At 36.6% G+C, this 24,483-nt stretch overlaps 1 protein-coding gene across 1 annotated transcript in view; it reads left to right on the top strand.

The window, feature by feature from the left end:
- Positions 1 to 24,483, top strand: part of Cdh2 (cadherin 2) — a 223,993-nt gene that overhangs the window by 184,436 nt on the left and 15,074 nt on the right. The window contains exons 11-14 of the mRNA XM_048363252.1: positions 1,691 to 1,833; positions 4,049 to 4,282; positions 4,591 to 4,824; positions 6,740 to 6,879. Of these exons, the coding sequence (XP_048219209.1) occupies positions 1,691 to 1,833; positions 4,049 to 4,282; positions 4,591 to 4,824; positions 6,740 to 6,879 (751 nt within the window). The remainder of the gene's footprint in view (positions 1 to 1,690; positions 1,834 to 4,048; positions 4,283 to 4,590; positions 4,825 to 6,739; positions 6,880 to 24,483) is intronic.

The following is a 24,483-nucleotide window of genomic DNA, read 5'->3' as shown; positions in this document are numbered from 1 at the left end:
TATCATATAACTAAGAAATTTTCATCAGAACCCTAACAACTGATTATAAAGCAGTCAGTCATATTTTGTCTTTCATTTCTCAATTTTAATTGTTTTGGATCTTATAGAAAAGCTTTATCAAAAGATAAGACTCTCAAGAGAGAAAGGAATATCTATTATGAAAAAAATGCTTCTACAGTTCCCAACACCCAGAAAAACTAATAAAAGTGTAAATATTTTCCAAGTTATTTTGAAATTATTTGGGAAACTTATTTCTCAATATATAATGACATAGGTACAAATATAAGAATGATTCTATGCCTGTATTTTTTAAAAGAAAGATTCTATACCTTTGTTTCTTTTATCTCTCATTTAAAAATAACTAGCCTGTAATTTTATACCAAGCACCTGGAAAAGTCCCATGGTAAATAAATGGAGACCTTTCAGAGGTCTAAAAAATTTATCTCTTTCTTATATCAGGAAGAAAACTCATGCCAAAACAAGGATCTAAGAGCTAATTAATTTGATCCTGTACCTATACAGTGAATTTAAAATGTATCAGTAAAGAGTCCCAGCTTCAGAAAAATGTAATTTATCCTTCCTGGTGAGGAAGCACATGACTGGCAGAGCACAACATTATGACTATGATCCATCACTGGTGATGATAATTTTTTTAATTAGCTCATAATTTATTTAACTTTTTATGAACTACTGCTAACAGATAACTGTATAGTCTCCATTTCTCTATATATCATAATGAAGCTATATAAGAATCCTATAGCTTTTACCTCTTAAAACAGCATATTTTCTCCAACATATATACTGGTTATCTGAGATTGAAATACAAAAGGCAGTTAAGTAGATAGTACTTCTAGTACAATTCACACCTGTGAGATTCTAAAGAATGTAGATGTGAGATTTGGCCGTGAGTGGGACATACTTGTAGGGAATAGGATTGTGTGGGGATCTCTCATGAGACTTTGCTTCTCTTATGAAAAGGTAGTAATACATTTTAGTAGTTGTGTGTGATAAAAACCCAACCTAGCCAGGCACTGTAGTTCACATTTGTCATCCTAGCTACTCAAGAGGTTGAGATCTGAGGATTGTAGTTCTAAGCCAGCCCAGACAGGAAAGTTTGTGAGACTCCTATCTCCAGTTCATCACAAAAAAGCTGGAAGTAGTACTGTGGCACAAGTGGAAGGAAACTAGCCTTGAGAAAAAAGGAGGTCCAGCGCCCAGGCCCAGAGTTGGAGCCTCAGGATTGGCAAGTGGGCACGTGTACACACACACACACACACACACACACACACACACACACACACACACACACACACCCTAAAAACTTATATTCTAACTTCTCTTAAGTTCTAGACATCAGTCAGTCCCACTGATGATTTAGGAGGTATATTTGATCTGTTTTATCACCATTTTTGAAATCTGACAAAAGTGTAAAGAGATCTGTCCAATCAAACTTAGCCCATCATAGGGAAACAGTGCTTCTTCTCTTACCCCTCAAACACCTACACATGATTTGTGCTTCCCTGTGTGCCTCTGAGAAATTGCTGCTCCATAAATACTGTATTAAAGATGTATTTGCAATCACTGTTTACAGAAATTCAAGTTAAAGAACTGGCTGAAATCATTTCTCGTTTATATTAATGCTTTATTTTTTATATTCAAAAATTAAATACCCTGCACTTTTGTTTTATAGATATACAAAATTATCTGATCCTGCCAATTGGCTTAAAATTGATCCTGTGAATGGGCAAATCACTACGATTGCTATTTTGGACAGAGAATCACCAAATGTGAAAAACAATATATATAATGCTACTTTCCTTGCTTCTGACAATGGTATGTAATTAAATATACATTTCCCATGTTAGGGACCAACATACTGTATAACGAGAATAGAGCCTCTCATATGTACATAGGAAATGAGGTTTTCCACAATGTGGAATTATCTAGAAAAGTGATCCTTTCTTATTCTAAGACTATGCATTGTTCTTTTCTTTATTTTGTGTTTTAAGGCCACAAGTTCCTGGTTCCTGGCACAAACCAATAGCTCAAATAAATATTTCTAATATACTTAAAAGGTCTCAAGACAGAATAATTTTTATATCTCAAAATATTTGTAATGTGGGCTGGGAACATGGCCTAGTGGCAAGAGTGCTTGACTCGTATACATGAAAAACGGCCAGAAGTGGCGCTGTGGCTCAAGTGCTAGCCTTGAGCAAAGAGAAGCCAGAGACAGTGCTCAGGCTCTGAGTCCAAGGCCCAGGACTGGCAAAAAAAAAAAAAAAAAAAAAAAAAAAAAGGTCAGTCCTGAAAAAAAAAAAAAAAAACATAAAAAAAAAATATTTGTAGGGGTTGGGAATGTGGCCTAGTGGTAAAGTGCTCGCCTCGTATACATGAAGCCCTGGGTTCGATTCCTCAGCACCACATATATAAAAAACGCCGGAAGTGGCGCTGTGGCTCGAGGTACAGTGCTAGCCTTGAGCAAAAAGAAGCCAGGGAACTGTGCTCAGACCCTGAGTCCATGCCCCAGGACTGGCAACAAAAACAAAACAAATAAACAAAAAATATTTATAATGTTAGGGTATGGATGTGTGTTTAATAAAAATAGATTTCAAATCGATGGTCAAGATGTGCAGTTTGAAAAACATTGTGAGTAACATTTCTCATAAAAATAATTGGAGAAAAGATTATTATCTGAAGAAAATCTACCTGGTGAGAGTGCCAAAGCAATATTCTCTCCTCTTTCTAAGATGAGACCTACATTCAAATGTGTAAAGCTTCTGCCATCGTACTTCAAACATTACATTAGTGTCCCTTGGTTAATACTTCCCTGCTGTATGTAATCAGTTCCTTTCCTCTACAGTAGAACTTAATCAATCTTCAACCATTATGCTGAAACACAAGGAGTCATAAAATGATATGTATGTATGTTATGAGTTGCAACCAGATTTTCCATTCACTAAGGTGGATCATTTTCTAATTGAAAGTGTATTAGATATGAGAAACAGGTGAGCTGTTAAATCTCTGTAGCTGGAATGCTTTGCAAATATACTTCACTTAAATTGAAAAATTGGATTTGCAGCCTTAGTTCTGCTCCTTGTGATTGGGCAAACAGACTCTGTGCCTGTGTTTCATTATCAATAAATGGTTTTATAGTTGCCTACTCTATAAAGCCTTTACAAGAGTTAATCTAGTGATCATAAATGTAAAAATTTCTCAAACCATCAAATATCATAGTGGTCACTATAGTAGTGGAATATTGTAACAAACATCATATACTTTTAATTCTCCAGCTCAATGAAGTATACATTCCTCCTCACAGAGGGTGAAGAAATTCATACTTACCCACTTCTTACAATAGTTTGTTGTGTGTATGCACTTAGTTACATGACTTTGGGCAGGTCACTTAAATCTCTGGACATTGCTATGTACCATTATTTTTTAAATATTTGCAAATATATTCTACTCTGTAAGTTTAAGGTGAAATAAAGAGCAGCCTCATCCTTTCTTAATCAGGTAGTAGATTGGTCAATAAATATTGCTGCTCTCTTTCACAATGTTTCTTCCGAAAATGAGGCCCATGATCCTGACTTACTTGTCAGTAGCAGTTCCCAGTCATAGCTGTGTTTGAACTTTCAAAGAACTGTTCTGTTTTCCCATGCACATGTGTTGGTTTCTGCTTGAAGAAGACAAGACCCCTGAGATCATGAGCCTAAGTCTTGTTTCTTTGGCCTTTCTACCATGCCTGGAGGACTGTGGTGTATGGACCCTGACTGATAGCCAGGACAGGAAAGGTGTGCAAGTCCATGAAAAAATCATGCACTGTCATCATGCTTAGGTTCTACAGAGCAGCACTGGAGCTTAGGATTCTCCTTAGGAGGGAAGCAGGAAGTAGCCTTGCTCTGGTCTGTGTGGATTCTGTGACAACCAGATTTTGTCAGGCTAACATAGTGATGGGGGATAAAGGCTAGAAGCTTTGAGAATTTTGCCGTAATTGATGTTCATCCGAGAGAATTGTTCAGCATCAGTTGTGATTTTCCTCCCTTTCCAGGTATCCCCCCAATGAGTGGAACTGGAACGCTGCAAATCTATTTACTTGATATTAATGACAATGCCCCTCAAGTGTTACCTCAAGAGGCAGAGACTTGTGAAACTCCAGACCCCAATTCAATTAACATAACAGCACTTGATTATGACATCGATCCAAATGCTGGACCATTTGCTTTTGATCTTCCGTTATCTCCAGTGACTATTAAGAGAAATTGGACCATCACCCGGCTTAATGGTAAGAACAGGTTAATTGTTTGAAATATACATATACAGTTGAGAGGTTTTGAAGCCTGGTATGAAAAGTTAATTTTATGTGTTTTATAATCTCTTCATTAGATATATTTTCAAAGCTACTTAAAGTTTAAGTGAGATATTAAAAGCCCCTAGAGCCAAAAATTAAATTCTTCACAAGGCAACATAGTTTTGAATTGCTTTATGTATTCAATTAGGTAATAAATACATTCTGGAAAACATTCTGTGGGTTTTTTTTTTGTCACATTAGGTATTAACTGTCACAACTTTTGTTTTCCTTTCTTGGTACAGGTGATTTTGCTCAGCTTAATTTAAAGATTAAATTTCTTGAAGCTGGTATCTATGAAGTTCCCATCATCATCACAGATTCGGGTAATCCTCCCAAGTCCAATATCTCAATCCTTCGTGTGAAGGTTTGCCAGTGTGATTCCAACGGGGACTGCACAGATGTGGATAGGATCGTGGGCGCAGGGCTCGGCACAGGCGCCATCATTGCCATTCTGCTGTGCATCATCATCCTACTCAGTGAGTGCTTCAATTTACTTCATTTACGTAATTTAATTACAACCTTGGCTTTCCTTTCCTTTTGCTTCTAGAATGTTCAGCAATAAGACATATTGCTATTGCCTTACCAAATAATTGAACAACCATTTTTGACCTCCCAGCATTGTCTTGTCAGTCATAGATGGGACAGCTGTGAATCTACTTTAAAATTAAAAAGAAAAACACACCACCTCTCAGCATTATTTTAAGCACTTATACACTTGCAACATGCCTTCCCAGAATTCTTCCTCCATGTTCTCTGTGTGTTTTCTGATTGCTGATGGCTTGGGGAGCTTTACAAAACTCTTCTCATAGAAAAATGTTAAGCAGCCCCAAGTCTGAGCACTTATCTTATGATTTGAGTATGAATTTATGGCACGTAGTTGATGATTTGTGAAAATAAGTATATTGCTTTCCTTTCCTTTCCTGCATATAAAGCACAGTCAGCAACCTGCTTTAGTCAGGCGAGGATCAGGTATTTGTTTCTGAAGGGCTGCACAAAATAGGGAGAAATTGTACTTCACACACAGCACATTTGATAATAGAGATGATTACACAGCTCAATAAATTGTCTGTCTTTAGAGTAAGTGTAGATTAAGGAATTGCTCTTTTCTAAGATACTTTGCAATCTTTGGTTCAGTGGAATGCAAGAAATTAACCACTGGAAAGTACTTTAGGAACCACTTCTGAGCATGCAGGTTAAAAGAATAAATTGCCTGGGCCTAGTGTTTTATTGTGGAATAGCAGCAGGACTTAGTTTATTGTACGATCATGCTATGCACCAATCACTTTTTTGAAAATGTTGGCCATTTCTTTTATGTTTTCTCCATTTACAAGTGTTCTGGTAATTTAGAATTCTGTCCCTTTATTCTAAGCAATTACCATAGAAGCCTGAGCATTTTTTACTTCCTGTGTGGAGACTACTTTGGCTATAATTTGAAACCTGCATGCTATACTAATAATCTACTTGCTAGATTTAGCCCTGGAACAATGGCAAATGAGATCATGTATCTGCCTTTAAAAGGAGGATATTTATTTTTATGGCCAATAATAAAAATGTGCTCAAATAGGAGTCATTAAATCTTTTGTTTCAGGATATAAACTGATACCCTCAGATTTTAGAATTTATTCCTAGTTGTGCACTTAGGGATGTTACAATTGCTGCTGAAATGTGGTGTATATGCCACCCTTATCAAGACAGACTTAGGTATGATGGATTGAGGCATTAGGAAGTGACTATGGCATTTTGAAGGAAAATGAATTGGTGCTGATTCCATCAACTAGAGAAAACTTATGGTTCCAAGCCTGACATCTAAATGCAAAGGATCAAAACGAATACTATTTTAGTGCTCAACACAATCCCCACACCTTCTTGGATGAAACATTCAGCTTGATAAGGAAGGAGAGGCAGAGAAGCATGATAGAAAAAAAAAACAGTGACATCTGGGACTCAAAATCTCAAGATCCAAAAGCTGAGCCAGTCCCAATTTTCCACTCTAGTCACCTAAACAAGTACTTGTCCCTGTGAAGATGTGCTACCCTCCGATTTTTGAACTACAATGAGGACTGATAAGACAGAATCCCACTATACCACATTTAATCTCTCATCTGAAAACACTGTCTACAGATGAAGCATTCTATTAAGAGCATCTATTCTCTAGTAAGCCAAAATTAAAGTGGGTTCAATAGACAGCAATGAATGGAGCCCTAGTTTTCATACTCTATACCTAGAGTTCAGCTTCCTTGTCTTTGCTCTGTTGGTGGCAGGCCAGAAATAGAAACAGAGGGAGAATAGAAACACACGTTCAACACTTCTAAGTGTAAGTCACTATGTTGGATGTTGTCTTCAAGCTTTGAAGATGATAATATTGTGTCTCTTTCCTGTATTCCTCCCTAGTCCTTGTTCTGATGTTTGTAGTATGGATGAAACGCCGAGATAAAGAGCGCCAGGCCAAGCAACTTTTAATTGATCCAGAGGATGATGTAAGAGACAATATCTTAAAATATGATGAAGAAGGTGGAGGAGAAGAAGATCAGGTGAGCAATATTTTGAATCTTTAAAAGGAAATGATGGGGTTGGTAATATGGTTTAGCGTTAGATTGCTCACCTTGCATGCATGAAGCCCTGGGTTCAATTCCTCAGCAACACATAAACAGAAAAGGCCGGAAGTGGCACTGTGGTTCAAGTGGTTATAGTGCTAGCCTTGAGCAAAAGAAATCTAGGGACAGTGCTCAGGCCTTGAGTCCAAGCCCCAGGACTGGGAAATAAATAAATAAATAAATACATACATACATACATACATACATACATACATACATACATACATACATACATACATACATAAATAAATAATAAAAGGAAATGCTGTATAAGAAATGGGAGGGAGATTTGTTAACACATAAAGTATGAAAATTATCAGGTTTTTTTTCTATTATATTATCAGATAGTTGAATTCATTTATTGTACATTACATATTTCTTAAGCTTTTAACTAAATACCACATGCCATGGTATTTATTTTGTAGGACATTCATTAATATTGTTTCAACGAGTGCAGAATTTAACCTCAATCCATTTGTACTAAATATAAATTTCCAATTTATATTTGTACTAAGAAACTATTCACTGTCTTTTTCCTGCTGGATATTCAAAATGTAACTAATTTCTTCATTGGGAACTCAATACTTATGTTGATGTTAGAAAAATCACTAAAACTCTTCATTCTGTAAACATTTACCAAACAAATTCAATATTCCAGGCACAGTTTTAATCTCTGGAAGTATAGAGAGGTGGGCAGAGAAAACAGATACTTGCCTTTAAAGGTCTTCCATTATGGAAAAATATTTGAAGTCATATAATACATATACTTCATCATTACATTCATAGTGTCTGTATGGCATATGACTCATAATGTTGATTCAACAGAAATATAAATTCTTTTCTGTTAACTACTGTGAGCTTCTAAATTGCAGTGTATATATTACATGTGGAATTACCCCCATTTCAAGAATAAGAATGTGCAATATAAGGAAAACAAAGATTCTTGTCTGCACTGAAGCAACATCTTAGTTACTGTCATAGTAACACTTATAAGGTTTGTGCTATAAGCCAGACATTGTACTAAGTATATTAAATACTATTTCTTAAATGTTTTAAATCTGTAATATTGCTCTATCTCCACTTTGAGTAGTAGAAAACTGAGCATCAGCTGAATTCTATAAAATCACATGTAAAGGATACTGGACTTTAGTCCAGGTTTTCCTAATTTTACAACCTAAACTAACTACTGTGATGTAGTTAGTCTGGAAATCACTGGGAAGATATTGCCCTAAACCATAACAAATCACTGGCAGTTATTTCTTACATGCATTTGTTAGTTATGCATTTACTTAGTAAAAGATTGTCAGGATAGTACTGTAAAAAGAATCTACAGTTCTTGGGTTTACACAATTATTCATAAATGGAAATAGCAATTTTCTTATGTATATATGACTACCACAGCCTTGGAACTATTAATTTTTATAGATGTACCTTTTGTAAACATTGTTTTCCTTCCCTTCTTCACTGGTCTACTGAAAAACACCACTTTTTTATTTTGCAAAGCACAGTCATACTCATTCTCTCATTTAATCTTAATGGTAGCCTGTTAGAATTTTCCCTTTCATATTTGCAGAAACTTGTATGATTTGCTCTCAGCATTTGAAATTCTGAGAGCTAGGACTCAGATCCATACAACATCTCTTTCTGGTTCTGTGCTTGCTTTATAAAACCACCACTCTCTCATTTAGAAGAGATACATGTTTAAGTTATGTTGAAAACTTGACTCAGATGTGTAAAGCTGTGTTGAATACTGACTGATTAAACTGACTATAAATATACCCCAGGGTTTCTTGCTTGTAAATGTCTTTGAATTTTAAAATTCATGTTTAGCTTAATTCTTCATTAATATATCCTTTTACTTTCCTAGACTGTATTCAAGATTAACAAAGATATATTGATTACACTCCCATAAACCTTCTACTTTATTTATATTATGCTTTCAGTCATTGCTTATCATTTTCAGGACAAACCTAAAGGCCAACTCAGTGAAGTCTCAGCAAAAATAATAACCACTATAAAGTCATGGGAAATAACTAGATAGTGCTCAAAGTGGAAGGCATAAAGGCAAAGAACCTAGACAGTTCTCAGCTTTGAGTGACAATCAGGTAACTTAATGTCACCAGTCTGAATCTTTCCTCCCTTTCATCCCAGTCCCTTCAAGAAATCATTGAAGTTTCTCTTGCAGTTATTTTAGGAAAGACCTTTATATTTTATTGACTTCATCCACTTAGATTGATGCTGAGAACAAATGATAATCCTTGCATATTGAAGGAAATGCAAAATAGCGCAGCAGAACAACACCAGCTTCTAGAAGCCGGGATCCAGTTCCTGACCTAGGTCCAGTTTATTGCCCAAATCATCTTTTCCCCTTGGAGAAATACCCACTGTGCTCTTGTGAGTCTGAGAATATAATGATGGCTGACCAATACTAAACAAAAATATTTATATACTTGTGGTTTATATCTTCAGGACTTATGAAGAGTGTCATAATGTTTTCTTCAAAATTCTTTGGCCTCCCAGGTTCCACATAAATTTGTGGCTGTGTTTTTACTTCTTGCCCACGTTTCCCATAGCCTCAAAAAATTTTCTGGGCCTTTCTCTGTGCTGTACTCTATGACAAACCCTGAGGATTTTTCTGGAACTTTTCCTATGTACTTTAATTCTTTTACATAGTACTGGTCTTCCTGTTACATCTTTATAGCTTCTTGGTCTCTTCATGGCATTTTTGGTCTATATCAAGATTCTCATCTCTGATTCACCATTATGATTTCTTGATACAGTTCTTGTTCCAGACAATTGTGATAAAATTAAATAATATACCATTCAATTTTCTAATAATCACCTCATTGTAACAGTAAAAGAAAACAGAAATCCTGTGATAGAGGAATATTACACCAGGGATTCTGTGTGCTGGATTTCTGTCATTCTTATCCAACACCTGCTTGTTAACCAGTCATCAGTCTCTGGATTAACAACTCCACCCAATGCTTTGACATTTATCAAATCCAAACTTCTTTAGCGTTCCTCTACACAAAGTAGAGGTCCATTGGAAGGCGTTAGTGGTGGGTGAACTCTATCAGGAGGCAAACCCATCAAGTCTTTCTATGTATGGTCCCAGTGCTTTTGCTTTTTTGGGTGATATATCCTTCTGTCCTTTAATGGCAGATTTCTTTTTTTCTTTCTCTTGTTCTTTATCCATAGATAAACATGTCTTCTTTGTCATAGTAGGTCCACTTTGTTCCTTTGTATTCATTCAGATAAGCTTCATTTTGTTCACAGCTGTCTTATAGTTTCAAAAACTCTGATCTGTTCACTGATCTGACTTGTTATTGGCGCTAGACTGTGACGATGAGTCGGTCATTTGACTTTCTTAATTACAGCCAGCAGCAGAAGGCTTCCTACATAGTTAATAATGTAACCAACACACCTGGCAGTATTTTCAGTAGCCTAAGAGATTCCTTTTCACCTTGTCCAGGCCATATTATTGCTGTCAGACGTATCCAGTATTTTTTTTCAATTTCTATTGCTGTTGATTGGCATGATATGTTTTTTATTTATGTGTAAATGGATTCTGTACATTAGAGACTTTGTGTGTGACTTCCCTTATTCAAAATTTTGCCTCTGAGATTCATCCATACTGTATACAAAAGTAGCTCACTTTTGCCATTGATGACTAATGTTCTATTGTAAGAATTATCAACATTTTATTTAATCTTTGTCCTACTCCTGGACAGTGATGCTTTTCCAATTGGATACTGAATATCACGTGTCATGTTGCATGTATTGGGTACATTTCTTTTGGTGTGTGCCTATGTGCAGCAGCAGCAAAGTTCTGCCAGCTTCCCATCTCCCCTCCCTGCATCCTGTCCAAGTTGCTCCACATTTTCATTTTCTATGGCACTGGGATTTCTTTTGGCCTAACCTTCAACCATTGAGATGGTATGAGTTTCACTCATTATGATTTAATTGGGAGATTATTGCTGCCTTACTGAACATTTTGGTGTCTTCTTTTATCAGTTGTCTCACTCTTTCTTCATGATTGCTATTGCTGTATAATCTCAAAGAGCGTTTTTGGGGGAGTGTGGTAAATGTATTTTATAAACAATTCTCTCATTCTGTAGCTTGTCATTGTCATTATAGTATAGCATGTCATAAAGACATATTTTTACTTTTCATGAAGCCTACTTTTCTGCAAATCTGTAAATCATAGCATATTTAATTAAATTTAGTTTGTCCCAATGTAATGAGCCCTCCCTCCCCACACAAACACTTTCATGTTGTCCCATTGAAGCCTTGTTATGTTAGCTATCAGAATTGTGATAGATAATAATTGTAAATCAGAATTGTGATCTATATTCTACCTTGTCTAACATGTAGTTCAGGACCTTTTTATTTCTTGAAGCATTATAGATACCAATCTTCATTTACTTAAAAAAGATAATTGTAGTTCACTGTAAGGAAAAAAGGTAATCATAGTCCACTATGATGAAAGCAATAACTAGGAGAGAGAATGTGTGTGTCATGAAAGTTCTTGGCTTCATGACTATTCTGTACTACCTGTTCTGTTTATTTATTTTTGCCCAGTAACATTTTGTGTTCATTGCTGTTACTATATTTTTAATTAATTAATGTATTTATTGTCAAAGTGATGTGCAGAGCAGTTACAATTCCATATGTAGGGCAGTAAGTACATTTCTTATCAAACTTGTTACCTTCTCCCTCATTTTTCTCCCACCTTCCTCCTCCCCCATTCCCTCATTACTGTTACTTTCTAATATACTGATACCTGGTAAAATAAATTCTCTAACCCTTCAAAGACATTTTTAAATGATGGACTTTATTCTTAGGAAAATATAAATTATTTATGATCTTTTTAAGTGTGCGTAATCTAAACACCTAATTCTAAATAAATATTCTTGCTTCAAGTCTCAAAAATCATGGTCAGTTCCTGAGAAGTCCTGCTTTCTTGAAATGGACAATTTTCCATAATTCACAATAACAGCCTTACAAATGAGCTGATGCGAAGCTACATTCTAGACAAATTTTAGTTCACTTTTATTACACATGTCTGGTGTTTTACAGAGCATGTATATTGCCTTAAAGCATAAATGTGCCAAAGTGCAAATGGCTTGTGATAATCAAGACTCATTTGCTTGATGTCTCCCGTAGACAGTCTTCTAGAGGATCATTTCTGGCTTTGGAGAATTCTGAAAGGAATTAAACACATTTAATCTGTCTAGCATTGGAGGAACTAGAAGCCTCTGGATTCAATTTAGGTAGTAGGTGGCCACCAGGGAATAACAGTGGCTACTACAGTGGCTACTGCACGGCAGGCTTATAAAAACCGCCTCAGGATTAAGCTGAAACAGATTCTTGTTCTTTATGCCAAGTCAAAGAGCCCTTCTTCTTGGCAACTCTCTGATTGGAAAGAACCAAAACCAAAAAGAGACTTGCGCAAAGGTGGTCTTTATCTTTCTTGCTTTTGATTAAGATCTTCATCTGAGTTCTGTGTCAAGGTCCCTAATTTCTTAACAAGAACAAAAACAAAAAAACATAATGACCTAAGGAAAAATGAGGGGGAAAAGAACACTTTTTTTTCTTGTCTGTAGCATAGTAGACATTTATCAGAGCATGTGGATTTCTACCCAGATTTCTGCAGTCAGGAGACCAAGCTAAGCCCACTTCTGAAACTGGCTTTCTGTGTGTTCTGAAAGGGGCATTATCTCTGCCCTGCACTGTTGGCCCTTAGCACTTTTTGTACAATGTCAAGTCCCTTTTCAGAAGCTGAGATTCCTTTATCTGCTTCACTGCTATCACCAACCGGGCTTTTCTGATATCAGGCCATGTTTAATTACCTTCATTAGTAAATGTCCTTAGTGCCCTTTTGCCTAGTGGGGTTGGTTGCAGACAAGATGTCACTTCCCTTTTGCCTAGTGGGGTTGGTTGCAGACAAGATGTCACTTTCTGTGATCTCTGCATCTATTTCCTTAAACATCAGCAAGAATGTAGGAAATAGCCCACAGATCATTTGCCCTGGGCCTCTTTTTAGGCCTAGGAAAGAGAAGACAAACAGTTACCTTGCTACTTAGAATTTACTACCATTTTTTTTTCTTTATTGTCAAAGTGAGATAAAAAGGGGTTATAGTTTCATATGTAAGGTGGTGAGTACATTTCTTACTCAACTTGTTACCCCCTCCCTCATTTTCCCCCGCCTCCTCTCTTCCCCCCTTTTCTTCCCCCCATCCCATGAGTTGTACAGTTGTTTACACCAAATCGTTTTGGAAGTGTTGCTTTTGGAATGGTTTGTCTTTTTATCCTTTGTCTCTTGATTTTGATATTCCCTTTCCCTTCCCTAGTTCTAATACATGGATATACAGTATCCAGGGTACTAAGATCAGGTACAATGATAGCAGGGATAAAACCACGGGAAGGGAATATGATAGAGAGAGAAAAAAAAGGTATTGTTTCACATGGCATGTTGAAAATAATTGCAACAATGGTATACCACTTGTTTCCATAAAGTGGAGTTCATTTCCCTTAGCATCATCTTATGTGTTCATACGGGCATATCTATTGGGCTATTGTGATCTTCTGCTATGACTATCCTGAACATGTACTAATTATTCCCTATGATGGAAACCATAGCGCCCATGTTTCTTTGGGTCTGGCTCACTTCACTTACTATGATTTTTTTCCAAGTCCTTACATTCCCTTACGAATGGGGCAATGCCATTCTTTCTGATAGAGGCATAGAATTCTGTTGTGTATATCTACCACATTTTAATTTATTGAAATTTAGAGACATACTTGGAGATAGTTTTTGTTTGCTTGCTTTTGCATCAGGGATGGCTCTGAGTGCTCAGGGAAGGCAACTGATAGCAATGCTGATGGTTTGGGAGACCCATCCAAAAGATGGATTCCATGCCCTGCAAAAGTCAAAATTCACCCACTAGTGTCTGTTTATAAACAGTTCACAGCTGTTATTTTAGTATACAAATTCAAATATTGGAAAAAAATCACACTAAGTTATTACTGTTTCCCACTCAAAGGGCCCCCAACATGGGAAGGAGGTTGAGAAATATGGTCTGCATTCCAACATGACAAAATTATTGGAAATGAAACAAAAGCTATCTTAAAAAAAGAAAAAAATAGTAAAGCATGTGGATATTCCAGTAAAAATTTTCCAGCTTTATTGGTTGTTGTTATCAGTGTGCACTTTATAGATGCATATTTTTGCAGACTTTGATTAAATTACATACTCATTATTTGGCTTTCAATGAAGAAAAACAGATTTTTATTGCAGAACACACTATTCTGGAATCACAAGATTGTTTTCTGTATTACTGCCTTAAGAGAAGATAATGGGTAGATGCTAGTGGCTCATCTCTGTAATCCTTGCTAATCAGAAAGTTGAGACTTGTGATTGAAGTTTGAAGCCAATCCTGTCAGAAAAAGGTAGGGGGAGTAGATTGTTGAGACAAATATGTTTATCCTAATGTATTAGTTAAAATTAGCTAGCAGCTAACTTATTGTGACTAACTGGTAACAAGATGGTAACTTTCAGTAACCAAACTCCAGTTGAAACACATGTCTACTTACTTACTAGTAAGCTAAATTAATTTATGACAGTGCATGAGTGAGATGGAGAAAGATTTAATCCATTCTACACAATCACTCCGAGACCAAGCATGCTTCATTGTGTCACCCATAGGTTTCCAGGGTACCTAGCCACACATACTTATGGTCATTGGATGATACCAGTTTGCAGAGGATCATTTAGGAGAAGTTCTTACCAGTCATACCTGGAAGTAGCACAGGAGACTCACTCCTAAAACCCTAGGAAAACATTGGAGCTGTGCACCTAGAAAAAGAATAAATGTTAGTTATCAACATTAGGTCTCTCCTCTTTCCAGATCAAGTATCTGAGTTTGGAGAATCTTTTGGGAGGTTGTATAAAATGAGTTTTTACCCCACTCCCATAGATTTTATCTTTCTGGTCAATCAAGACATGCAAGAGAGAAATGAGTCCATGGGCAAAAATAAGACACAGGTGTAGTTTCCCTCAAAAAGTTTCATAAAGATATACACAATGGAATGTTATGCCTCTATCAGAAAGAATGACATTGCCCCATTTGTAAGGAAATGAAAGGACTTGGAAAAAATTATATTAAGTGAAGTGACCCAGGCCCAAAGAAACATGGGCTCTATGGTCTCCCTCATAGGGAATAATTAGCACAGGTTCAGGCTAGTCACAGCAGAGGATCACAAGAGCCCAATAGCTATACCCTAATGAACACAAAAGATGATGCTATGTGAAATGAACTCCATGTTATGGAAATGACTGTTATATCACTGTTGTAATTACTTTCAAAATGCGATGTGAAACCGTAGCTTCTATTATTGATGATCCTTTTGTATCCCCTTCCTGTGGTTGTACCTGCACTATCTCTGTATCTTATCTGAGTACATTGGAAACCATGTATACAGGTATTAGAACTAGGAAACTGAAAAGGAATACCACAATCGAGAGACACAAGGTAAAAAAGACAAATGATTACAAAAGCAATACTTGCAAAACTGTTTAGTGTAAATCTACTGAACAACTCATGGGGGGAAGGGAAATGGAGAGGGGGGAGGGGGGAATGAGGGAGGAGGTAACAAACAGTGCAAGAAATGTATCCAATGCCTAACGTATGAAACTGTAACCGCTCTGCATATCAGTTTGACAATAAAAATTTAAAATAAAAATAAAAATATTGCTTTAGAAAAAAGCAGGACAGGTGGATTTCTTCATGTGGTAAAAAAATATCGAGTAGTCTGTCACACTGGTATCTTTTTGAGCTGGTCCCAACAGTTGCACATGTGAGGGATTGTATCTATCTCTCTATCTGTCTATCTGTCTCTCCATCCTATAGAGAGTTCTACCAGTTCAAATAGTAGATAGATAGATAGATAGATAGATAGATAGATAGATAGATAGATAGATAGATAGATAGACAGATAGATAGATATTTCTTAAGTGAAGGGAGGCATGACATGAGCTCTTTCAGAATTCCCAAGTTTCTAGAACTTCAGAGATCCAGATGTAATCAAGTGTGTCAGTTGAAATTCCTTTTTAAATCAAATTGATTTCTTCTGTGCATTGTGTAAAAGACTCTCAGTATTTAAATAGATGAGACCTCTAGAGTCCTCATGACCGAGAGCACATTCATCAGAGCTCAGGGCCCTAAGAAGAAGGGAAGCCCCACAGTTCCCATGCCCAGGGACTAGGTTTTAGGAATGGATACTTTGGGTATAGGTGGTTTAGTTTCTCCTCTCATTGTCACTCTGCTTGACATTTTATACTGCAGTAACATTGAATTGACGATACTTAATGTAATTATATTATAGTTTACATTCTTAGCTCAGTTCATGACTACACCTATCTAATTAACTTAAGCCACCAAGACTTATCTCAAGGTACTTTGTCTCTCAGGATTCAGGCTGAAACAAACTGTCTCTGCTTTGTGAATTGCTGGCATCCATGCCTACTTCGGTGTCCAAACCTGTTCCTGAATCTCTAATAGGGCAGGGACTTATAATCCCATATCTAGGACAGTTAGTGTCTAGCATCATCCATAGACTATAAGTTACTGAACTGTGTTTGCTTTCCCCCTGAATTTCTTCTAACATAACTACAATTCTACCTATAAGGTCAATTGAGTACCACTGATAGCATCACTTTCATATTTGAAAAGCTCTGATGTGTTCACCAAATGATAATAGCTTACAAATGCTTGCCTTCCTCAGATACCTGTCCTGTGCCAAGCACTAGGCCACACTCTCAGTTTTGTTTGGTATTAAGAGCCTTCCTGGCATTCCTATGAAGTAAACAGTGCTCAGGCTCTATGCTTGACATATAATGGGCAGATAATACTGGGTAAGAAAAGCAAGGCTAGGGGCTTGGCTTCAGCTTATTCAATAGATACGGGCAGCCTGACTTCAAAACCAGCAAAGGCTGAGACCCAATTAACTGGTGAAGCATGGATTGCTGAATTGAGCACATTAGTTGTAATGTGAAAAAAATAAGTATTGAAATTTGAGTTTCAGACCCCAAGTAAAAATTCCCAGACTTCCAAATCTGAGGTCTGGCCCTTTGCCCTTCTTCCCCAAATAGGGATAATGGTGAAGGGTTGACAAAGGAGTTTTATCACATGGCTTGAGCAGCCATAGGACGACAGGACTTGGGTTCATCTTCAGCCATCTTTTGGATACAGATGCTAGCTGTATGTTTACATAGAAAAATAATTAAAGGAAAGCTGTGGAAAGGATGCATGGATAACAGGCCAAGTCCACAGATGTGTTCTGGTAGACAGAAGTGAAGTTAGAGATGGTCTTAGGTAGTCTGATAGTAAATTGTCTCAATTGGTCAGATGGGGGCCTTGTTAAAATGTGACATTGATTCCTATCAGGTGCTCCTGTCTCCTCTCTGCTCCTTCATAGCATCCAAGAAGGCTGTAGAATAATTGCAGGAGAAAATGGCTCAAAAGACACAGATGAAAAATGGAGACAGGGATGTTTAGATTTTATACTGCATTTAGTTAATTTGTGAGCCCAAGTAAGACATTAGTGCCCTTCAACAAAAGCAACTTTTATGTACAACAAAGTTATGAAAAAATAGAAAGTCTGAGTACATAATTTGGACCAAAATCTGAAATACAGGCAGGGTGACTAGACAGATGAATAAAGAACAGGTACCAAAAAAATCCTCTTGAAGCCAAGGTGGTTCTGTGAGTCAAGAAATTCCCTGCTTGTGCCTGGGTTCTCTGTAGAACCTGCTGAACTCCTGGACTAGCCCCAGTGTGCTCAACCAACCCTGGCCATCTGGCTAAAGTGGAAAATAAAGTGCAATTTCTTAGCTATGACATATTTTATTTCTTGACTAATTATTTTACAAAGTTCTGCTTTATAAGCAATCTAACAGATGGCAGAACTGGACATACCTATGGAGACCACATTCCACATTGTTATGGTTGCCTAAAAGTTCACCCTGTTAACAATGTTTCCACGTCACTCATCCTCATATGCATTCCCACCAGGAGAACACAGTCTTGGTTAGTAATTTAAGAAGAATACAGGAGTACAATTTACCAGGGATTTGCCCTTTCCTTTTTGTGTACTGTTGTTCTCATATTGGTGACCAAGGGACACAAGACAGTTAAGCTGCATGTGGCACATTAAATATTTTTATTTATACATGCTTTGAGTATGATTCTTTCTTTGTTACTCCTGTCACTTCATGTGAATGAACATATATTTTATGTAATTCTTTTTACTGTGTGTTCTTTCTAGCTAATTATAAATTTACTATATAACACTTCAGGAAATGGAACAATCAAAGTAATGACACCGTAAGGATTTGAATGCCAAGCTTGTGTTAACAGCTACAGTTAATGTGCATTAATGCTACAGGTTAATGGCAGATCAGCATCCAAATCCACTAACTGCCTGGTACTCTATATAAATATTTGCTTGCAGTGCTATGTATTAAGTCCACAATTTATATGTTGTGCATGCTACAACAACAACAGACTAGAACACTTACAACAGAGATTATGTGACCCAACAAGCCTAAAATATCTGGTGACTAATACAGAAAAGAGTCTTTAAAACTTGATATAGACTTATTTGTAGAGTCCTAACGTTTTTTCTTTTTATCTTATCTATAGGTAGCTGTACAAAGGAGTTGCCATTTAACAAGCAGTTTATGAATAGAATATATCTTAGTCAGTGTCACCCCTTTCAACATTCTCAGCTATCCCTTCCCTAACCACCCCTTCCCTCACTCTTCTTAATTTTGTAGGATATACATTGGATTCTTGGCTGAATTCACCCCCTAATTAACTTTTTCTATATTCACTATTAAACTTAGCCCAGGAAATGTATCAAATATGCTTGCTCAAAAGCATACTGACGTTATAACACCCAGAATTTAAATCAAAATACTCTGACTGAATTGACTGTGTGTAAAAATTTATCTCAAAATGAAAAAACAATGCTTTAGGAAACTCTGAAATGTCATAAACTGAGGAAAAACTATCTCTTCTCACTTTTTCCCAACCAAATGCTGTTTCTCTATTAACTATATATGTGTTTCCACCAAGAACAAATAAGTCATAGAATGGCTTCTTTATCCAAATGGTGACATTTTGGGGCTTTTATAAGAAGTTAGATGTTAGGTAAAAATACAACATACTTTACCTTCCAAAGAGACAGTGCTTCTGAGGGTAAGGAAATGAATTCATCTGTGTAACTAATAGGCTACAAAAAGAAGTCGAGATTGCAAACATTAGAAGAAAGCATTTGGGCTTGTAGGTATGTGCCTATAATAGATATGAGACCCAAAGCTCTATGAGGCCAGTAACAACATCTGTAACCCAAGACAAGGTATTTGAACCTCATCGTGTATTTGCTTCACTTTTCCAAAAGAATGTGCCAAACATTTCATAATGAGAGATGCTTTATGATAAAGTTTTTCAATGTGCCAGTTTTGGAGACAATGCCATGCTTATTGCACCAAGGAAAAGAGCTTCAGCTCACTCAGCTTTTTTTGGCGAGTCCAGGGTCTTGAACTCAGGGCCTGAGCAGTGTCCCTGGCTTCTTTTTGCTCAAGGCTAGCACTCTGCCACTTGAGCCACAGTGCCACTTCTGGCTATTTTCTACATATGTGGTACTGGGGAATTGAACCCAGGGCTTCATGTATGTGAGGCAAGCACTCATGCCACTAGGCCATATTCTCAGCCCACAACAGGTACTTTTTAAAAGCAGCCTTTCTAGGCCACCATTCACAGCCATCCAAGGAAGCAGTAACAATGGAAATGCTCTTTTTTTTTTAAATTAATAAATGTATTTATTGTCAAAGTGTTGTACAGAGGGGTTACAGTTTCATATGTAAGGCTGTGAGTACATTTCTTATCAAACTTGTTACCACCTCCCTCCTTTTTTTCCTACCATCTCCCCTCCCTAATTCCCACCCCCCGAGTTGTACAGTTTGGTTTATAGCATATTGTCTTCTAAGTATTGCTCTTTCATTGGTTTGCCTTTTCCCTTTGTCTCTCCATTTTGATGTTCCCTTCCCTAGTTACAATAAACATATATACATTACCCAGAGTACCAAAATCAGTTACAGTGACATCAGGGGTAAAACCATGGGGAAGAAGGACAAAAGAAAAGGGCATAATTTCACTTGCCATGTTGAAAATAAGAACAACAATGATAAACCACTATTTCCTTAACTTGAAGTGAGCCAGACCCAAAGAAGCATGGACTCTATGATTTCCCTCTTTGGCCATAATTAATACATGTCTAGGATAGTCGTAGCAGAAGATCACAATAGCTCAATAGCTACATATGAATACATAAGATGATGCTATGTGAAATGAACTTTAAGTTATGGAAATGCTCTCTTTCTCTGGGCCCTCAGCCACTTCGCTTATAGGGAGTGGAGGACTGGCAATGAGATTAAAATGCCTATGAAAATAGAAACAGGAGGCCCTTCATCCGTATATTTTAAGCCCGTAAGTTATTTTATCCCAAGTAGGTTTATAACTAAATCCAGAAAAATGCTTAGGTTTGGGTTTTTTGGAGGAATTTTAGTAATCTGTAGAATCTACTTAATTGTTACCATTTCACCTATACAGATGGTTGCCATCCTAACCATATTTACTGGGGGAGAAAATCAGGTTGTAATGTAATTTACTGGAAGTTTGCAAGGGCATTTGACTTGAGTGTCATTAATAACATGGTAATGTGTTGACACCTTTCACTATTTTATTCAATTAATTTAATACCAGGCATTATAAAGGATTAGATAGTCAGGTTCTACTCTTCCTTTACATTCAGTTTTTTCATTTGTCTGAAGTTTCTTGCTTTATGCCACCTCTTTTTTTACTTCACAAAACAGGTACTTATCTTTTCTTGAGAATTATATCTATTTCTGTTCATGTTAGTGTTTTCTCACTCAATCTTAAAACATTTGAAAACATTTAAAATAGGAATTTAAAATTTTAACTTTTACTTTGTTATTATGAAAGTAACATTTTCCGCTGATACCAGGCTTGACCTAGGAGAATAACACTCCTATGGGTCATGGTGGGCTCTGTGAATGGAGGATGACAGAAGACCATAGAAGCCTGCATCCTCTTTCCTTGGTTCAGAATCTTTATAGACCTAAGTACAGATTTTTGTTTTCCTGAACAGAAGTGAATCTTGTTTCAACCAGATGTTCACAATGCTAAGAATTCAGTCTTTCCTATCACACATACCAGAGTGCAGTGTCTAAATAGCATTTCCACTTAAATTCTACTGAACCCCCATCCCACACACTTTTAAAATCCTGTTGTTTCTCTTCCACAATCTATGTGGTGCATTTCTTTTTTCAACAAACGTTTCAGTACATTTATTTCACTTGCTCTGATGGTCTCTGATTTATCTTTTGGCTTTGCTTAACTGAGTCTGTGACCCTGGACAAATCATTAACCTCTTTGAAGGGCAGTAGTCAATAGAGTGGGAAGCATAACAACCATTGGAAGGGCTTTTGTTTGGATTACATGAGGTGCCATGTGGGAAAGTAAGTACTTAATGTGACTCCTCACAGATAATGGGGTAAAATTGCATTTCCTTCTTTCACTCTCTCAGAGCTGAAAATGGTATTTGGCACCCAGTAAGCATTTCTTCAAGATTTGTGGACTGGTAGATAAATGTGTTCATCACTCCCTGAAACAGGCTGCTAGATGGTAGATTCTACCTGAAATACAGTTTTCTGAGATATTTACTTGAGATTACAGAATTCCAATTTATTCATATATGTGTTTTATTTCATCTTTTGTTTTAATTTCATCTCATTTTGATTTAACAACCAAATACCCCAAGGTAGATTTGTGCCATTGTTCTCTGAATCAATTTCAAATTGTTAAAAGTCAGTGAGATTTTAACAAGTAAAGCCAGAACTAGAGCTTTAATTGCTATTAACCTCCTCCTAATTCTCATATAATTAAATCGCCCTTAAAAAGTTACAAATCATGGAAAAATATGTTGTTACTTGTAATATTAGTATTCTAAAAACCTAATTCCTTGCCTATTTTAATGATCATTTCCAATTTATGCCCATTCTAAACATTAGCTAAAATAGATTTTCTTTGCTTTCCTTTGATAGTTAAATTTCTTTGGGAAGTGAACATCGTAAAGGTTGACAAGTACATGAAAATTTCCAGATCCATTCTATCTCCAGAATTTTAGAATCCAAATAAAGATTTCTTCTTGAATTGTTCATGGTCTTCAGAAGTGAGACCATGAACCCAAAGACCTTGAAGATATTTTTGGTCTCTGTAATTCTCAACCTACATGTTGTAATTTGTGTGTTTAAGTAAAGCATGAGGGGATTGCAAAGATGTATAATTTCGAAAATTCACATAACATGATCCTTTATCAAAATATCTAAATTTGAACCCTCACTTCAGGATTTTTGCCATATAACACAGTTGAACATCAGCAGAAGAGCCCATCCCTGTGCGTCAGTCATATGCTTTGTCTTGGGCTGCGGTAGCCACTAGATGTTTCTACCTTGTAATTGCAACCAGTGAGGAAAGGCCATCGCAAAGAAACTGTTGTGTGTTCTCACACAGTGTCTTACTTCTTGATTTAATGGCTTTCTGATGCATCTTTGACAGCATTATCTAACAGGAATTTAATACGATTCCATCATGATGAGAAGACTAACCCTGACAATCATTCTCAGAGACAGGACAAGACATTTTTCTCTTCCTTTTAGTATCAATTACTGATATGGAGTGTGAGGTTATCTAAATCACATTTCTTAATTGACAAGTCTTGTGCTATGACTGTCATCACTGAGATGATATTCAATGCTAATTTTGAATGGATACTTTCGATCCATCTGATACATTGATGGTCCGAAGAACTGAGCAGAACCAGAAGTTGTAAAACTATTTCTGATCTCAAGTAGGAAAGGATAATCAAACAAAACATAAACAGCTGTGATTCACATGGTGTTCAAGTGTGTTGTATGCACATTAGTAAGTGAATGAGGCAGGCCAACACGAGGTACAGTCATTGTCCCAAGGGAATGAATGGCTGCTGTCACATGCATGATTGACATTGCTGTGTTACAGTATAAGCTATCTTGCAGATCTTTCTATTTACAGTTGTGATACACTTAGGCCTAAATGTTGGCAACTTACTGGAGTATTTTTGGAACACTCCTGACCCATCAAAATGTATTTGTATTTGCAACCTTGGATCCGATTTGGATCCATTGGGAACTTTGAAAAAGAAAGGATAAACAGGATGGCATGGTTTTCTCTACATACAGCATGAGCCAAGCTACATGCTTTTCTTTTTTTGTTTCTGATTACATAAAAGAAATTCTTATATTCCTGGGCTGGGGATATGACCTAGTGGTAGAGTGCTCGCCTCGTATACATGAAGCTCTGGGTTTGATTCCTCAGCACCACATATATAGAAGAAAGCCAGAAGTGGCACTGTGGCTCAAGTGGCAGAGTGTTAGCCTTGAGCAAAAAGAAGTCAGGGACAGTGCTCAGGCACTGAGTTCAAGCCCCAGGACTGGCAAAAAAAAAAAAAAGACAAAACAAAAGAAATTCTTATATTCCTATCTTTATCACAGTAGGTTATCATGCAATAAATATATCCAAGACTATCAAGTAATATGTAACCACAGAATAGGTAGTGCTTATATAAAATTCAATTGCATATTTTTCTATAATTCAGACTTCCAGCAAAGTACATTTTACCTTCAGGATGGACATATTTATTAACTTTCAAAATACAATTTATGTATATGCATATATGTATGTATACACAAATACACACACATTTTTATATATATATATATATTGCTTTCTGGAACACACTCAGAATCCACACAAATCCACAGTTTATCCCACTCTACAGTGTTGGTAGTTATGCAATTAAAAATGGTCTGGAAAGCCAGGTTTCTTCATGTGGAAGCATTCACAACTTTCTAAATAAATCTTTCTTGATCTTGAACAGCATTTTTGCATTTCAAAGGCTTTTGCGTGTTATATTATTTTAGGCCTATAAGATATTCTGTAACTCATCAATTCTGTAAAATTGAAAATGGAGCACATTTGTGCAAGATTAAGCTGTTCTCGCTCATTTTATAGGGATGATTTGAAATATTCTATCCTGACAACCATCCCATGCCTTTGCTCATGTCATTGATTTTCTTAAACAGTACTTTCTCCTTAGCCCACATGTTTCAGTGTTCAGATATAATACCAGTTTTTCTTCTGGGTATTTTATGATGTGTGATATACAAAGTGTACATCTCTATTTGCCTTGGCTTGCTCTGTGTATTGCCACCTTACCTCTTATCATGGTACACACTTCTGAGATGGATAGCTCTTCCATCATTGTACCTGTCTGGCTGGATGAAGCTCTAAGTAAATAATTAGGGGAAGAGCTGAGGTCAGGGGGAATTAACATTCTAGGGTTTTAGGTTTT

Source organism: Perognathus longimembris, chromosome 15, assembly GCF_023159225.1.
Source record: "Perognathus longimembris pacificus isolate PPM17 chromosome 15, ASM2315922v1, whole genome shotgun sequence".
Taxonomy (NCBI): domain Eukaryota; kingdom Metazoa; phylum Chordata; class Mammalia; order Rodentia; family Heteromyidae; genus Perognathus; species Perognathus longimembris.
The sequence above is the reverse complement of the archived record's forward strand: the minus strand, read 5'-3'. Positions and strand labels throughout refer to the sequence as shown.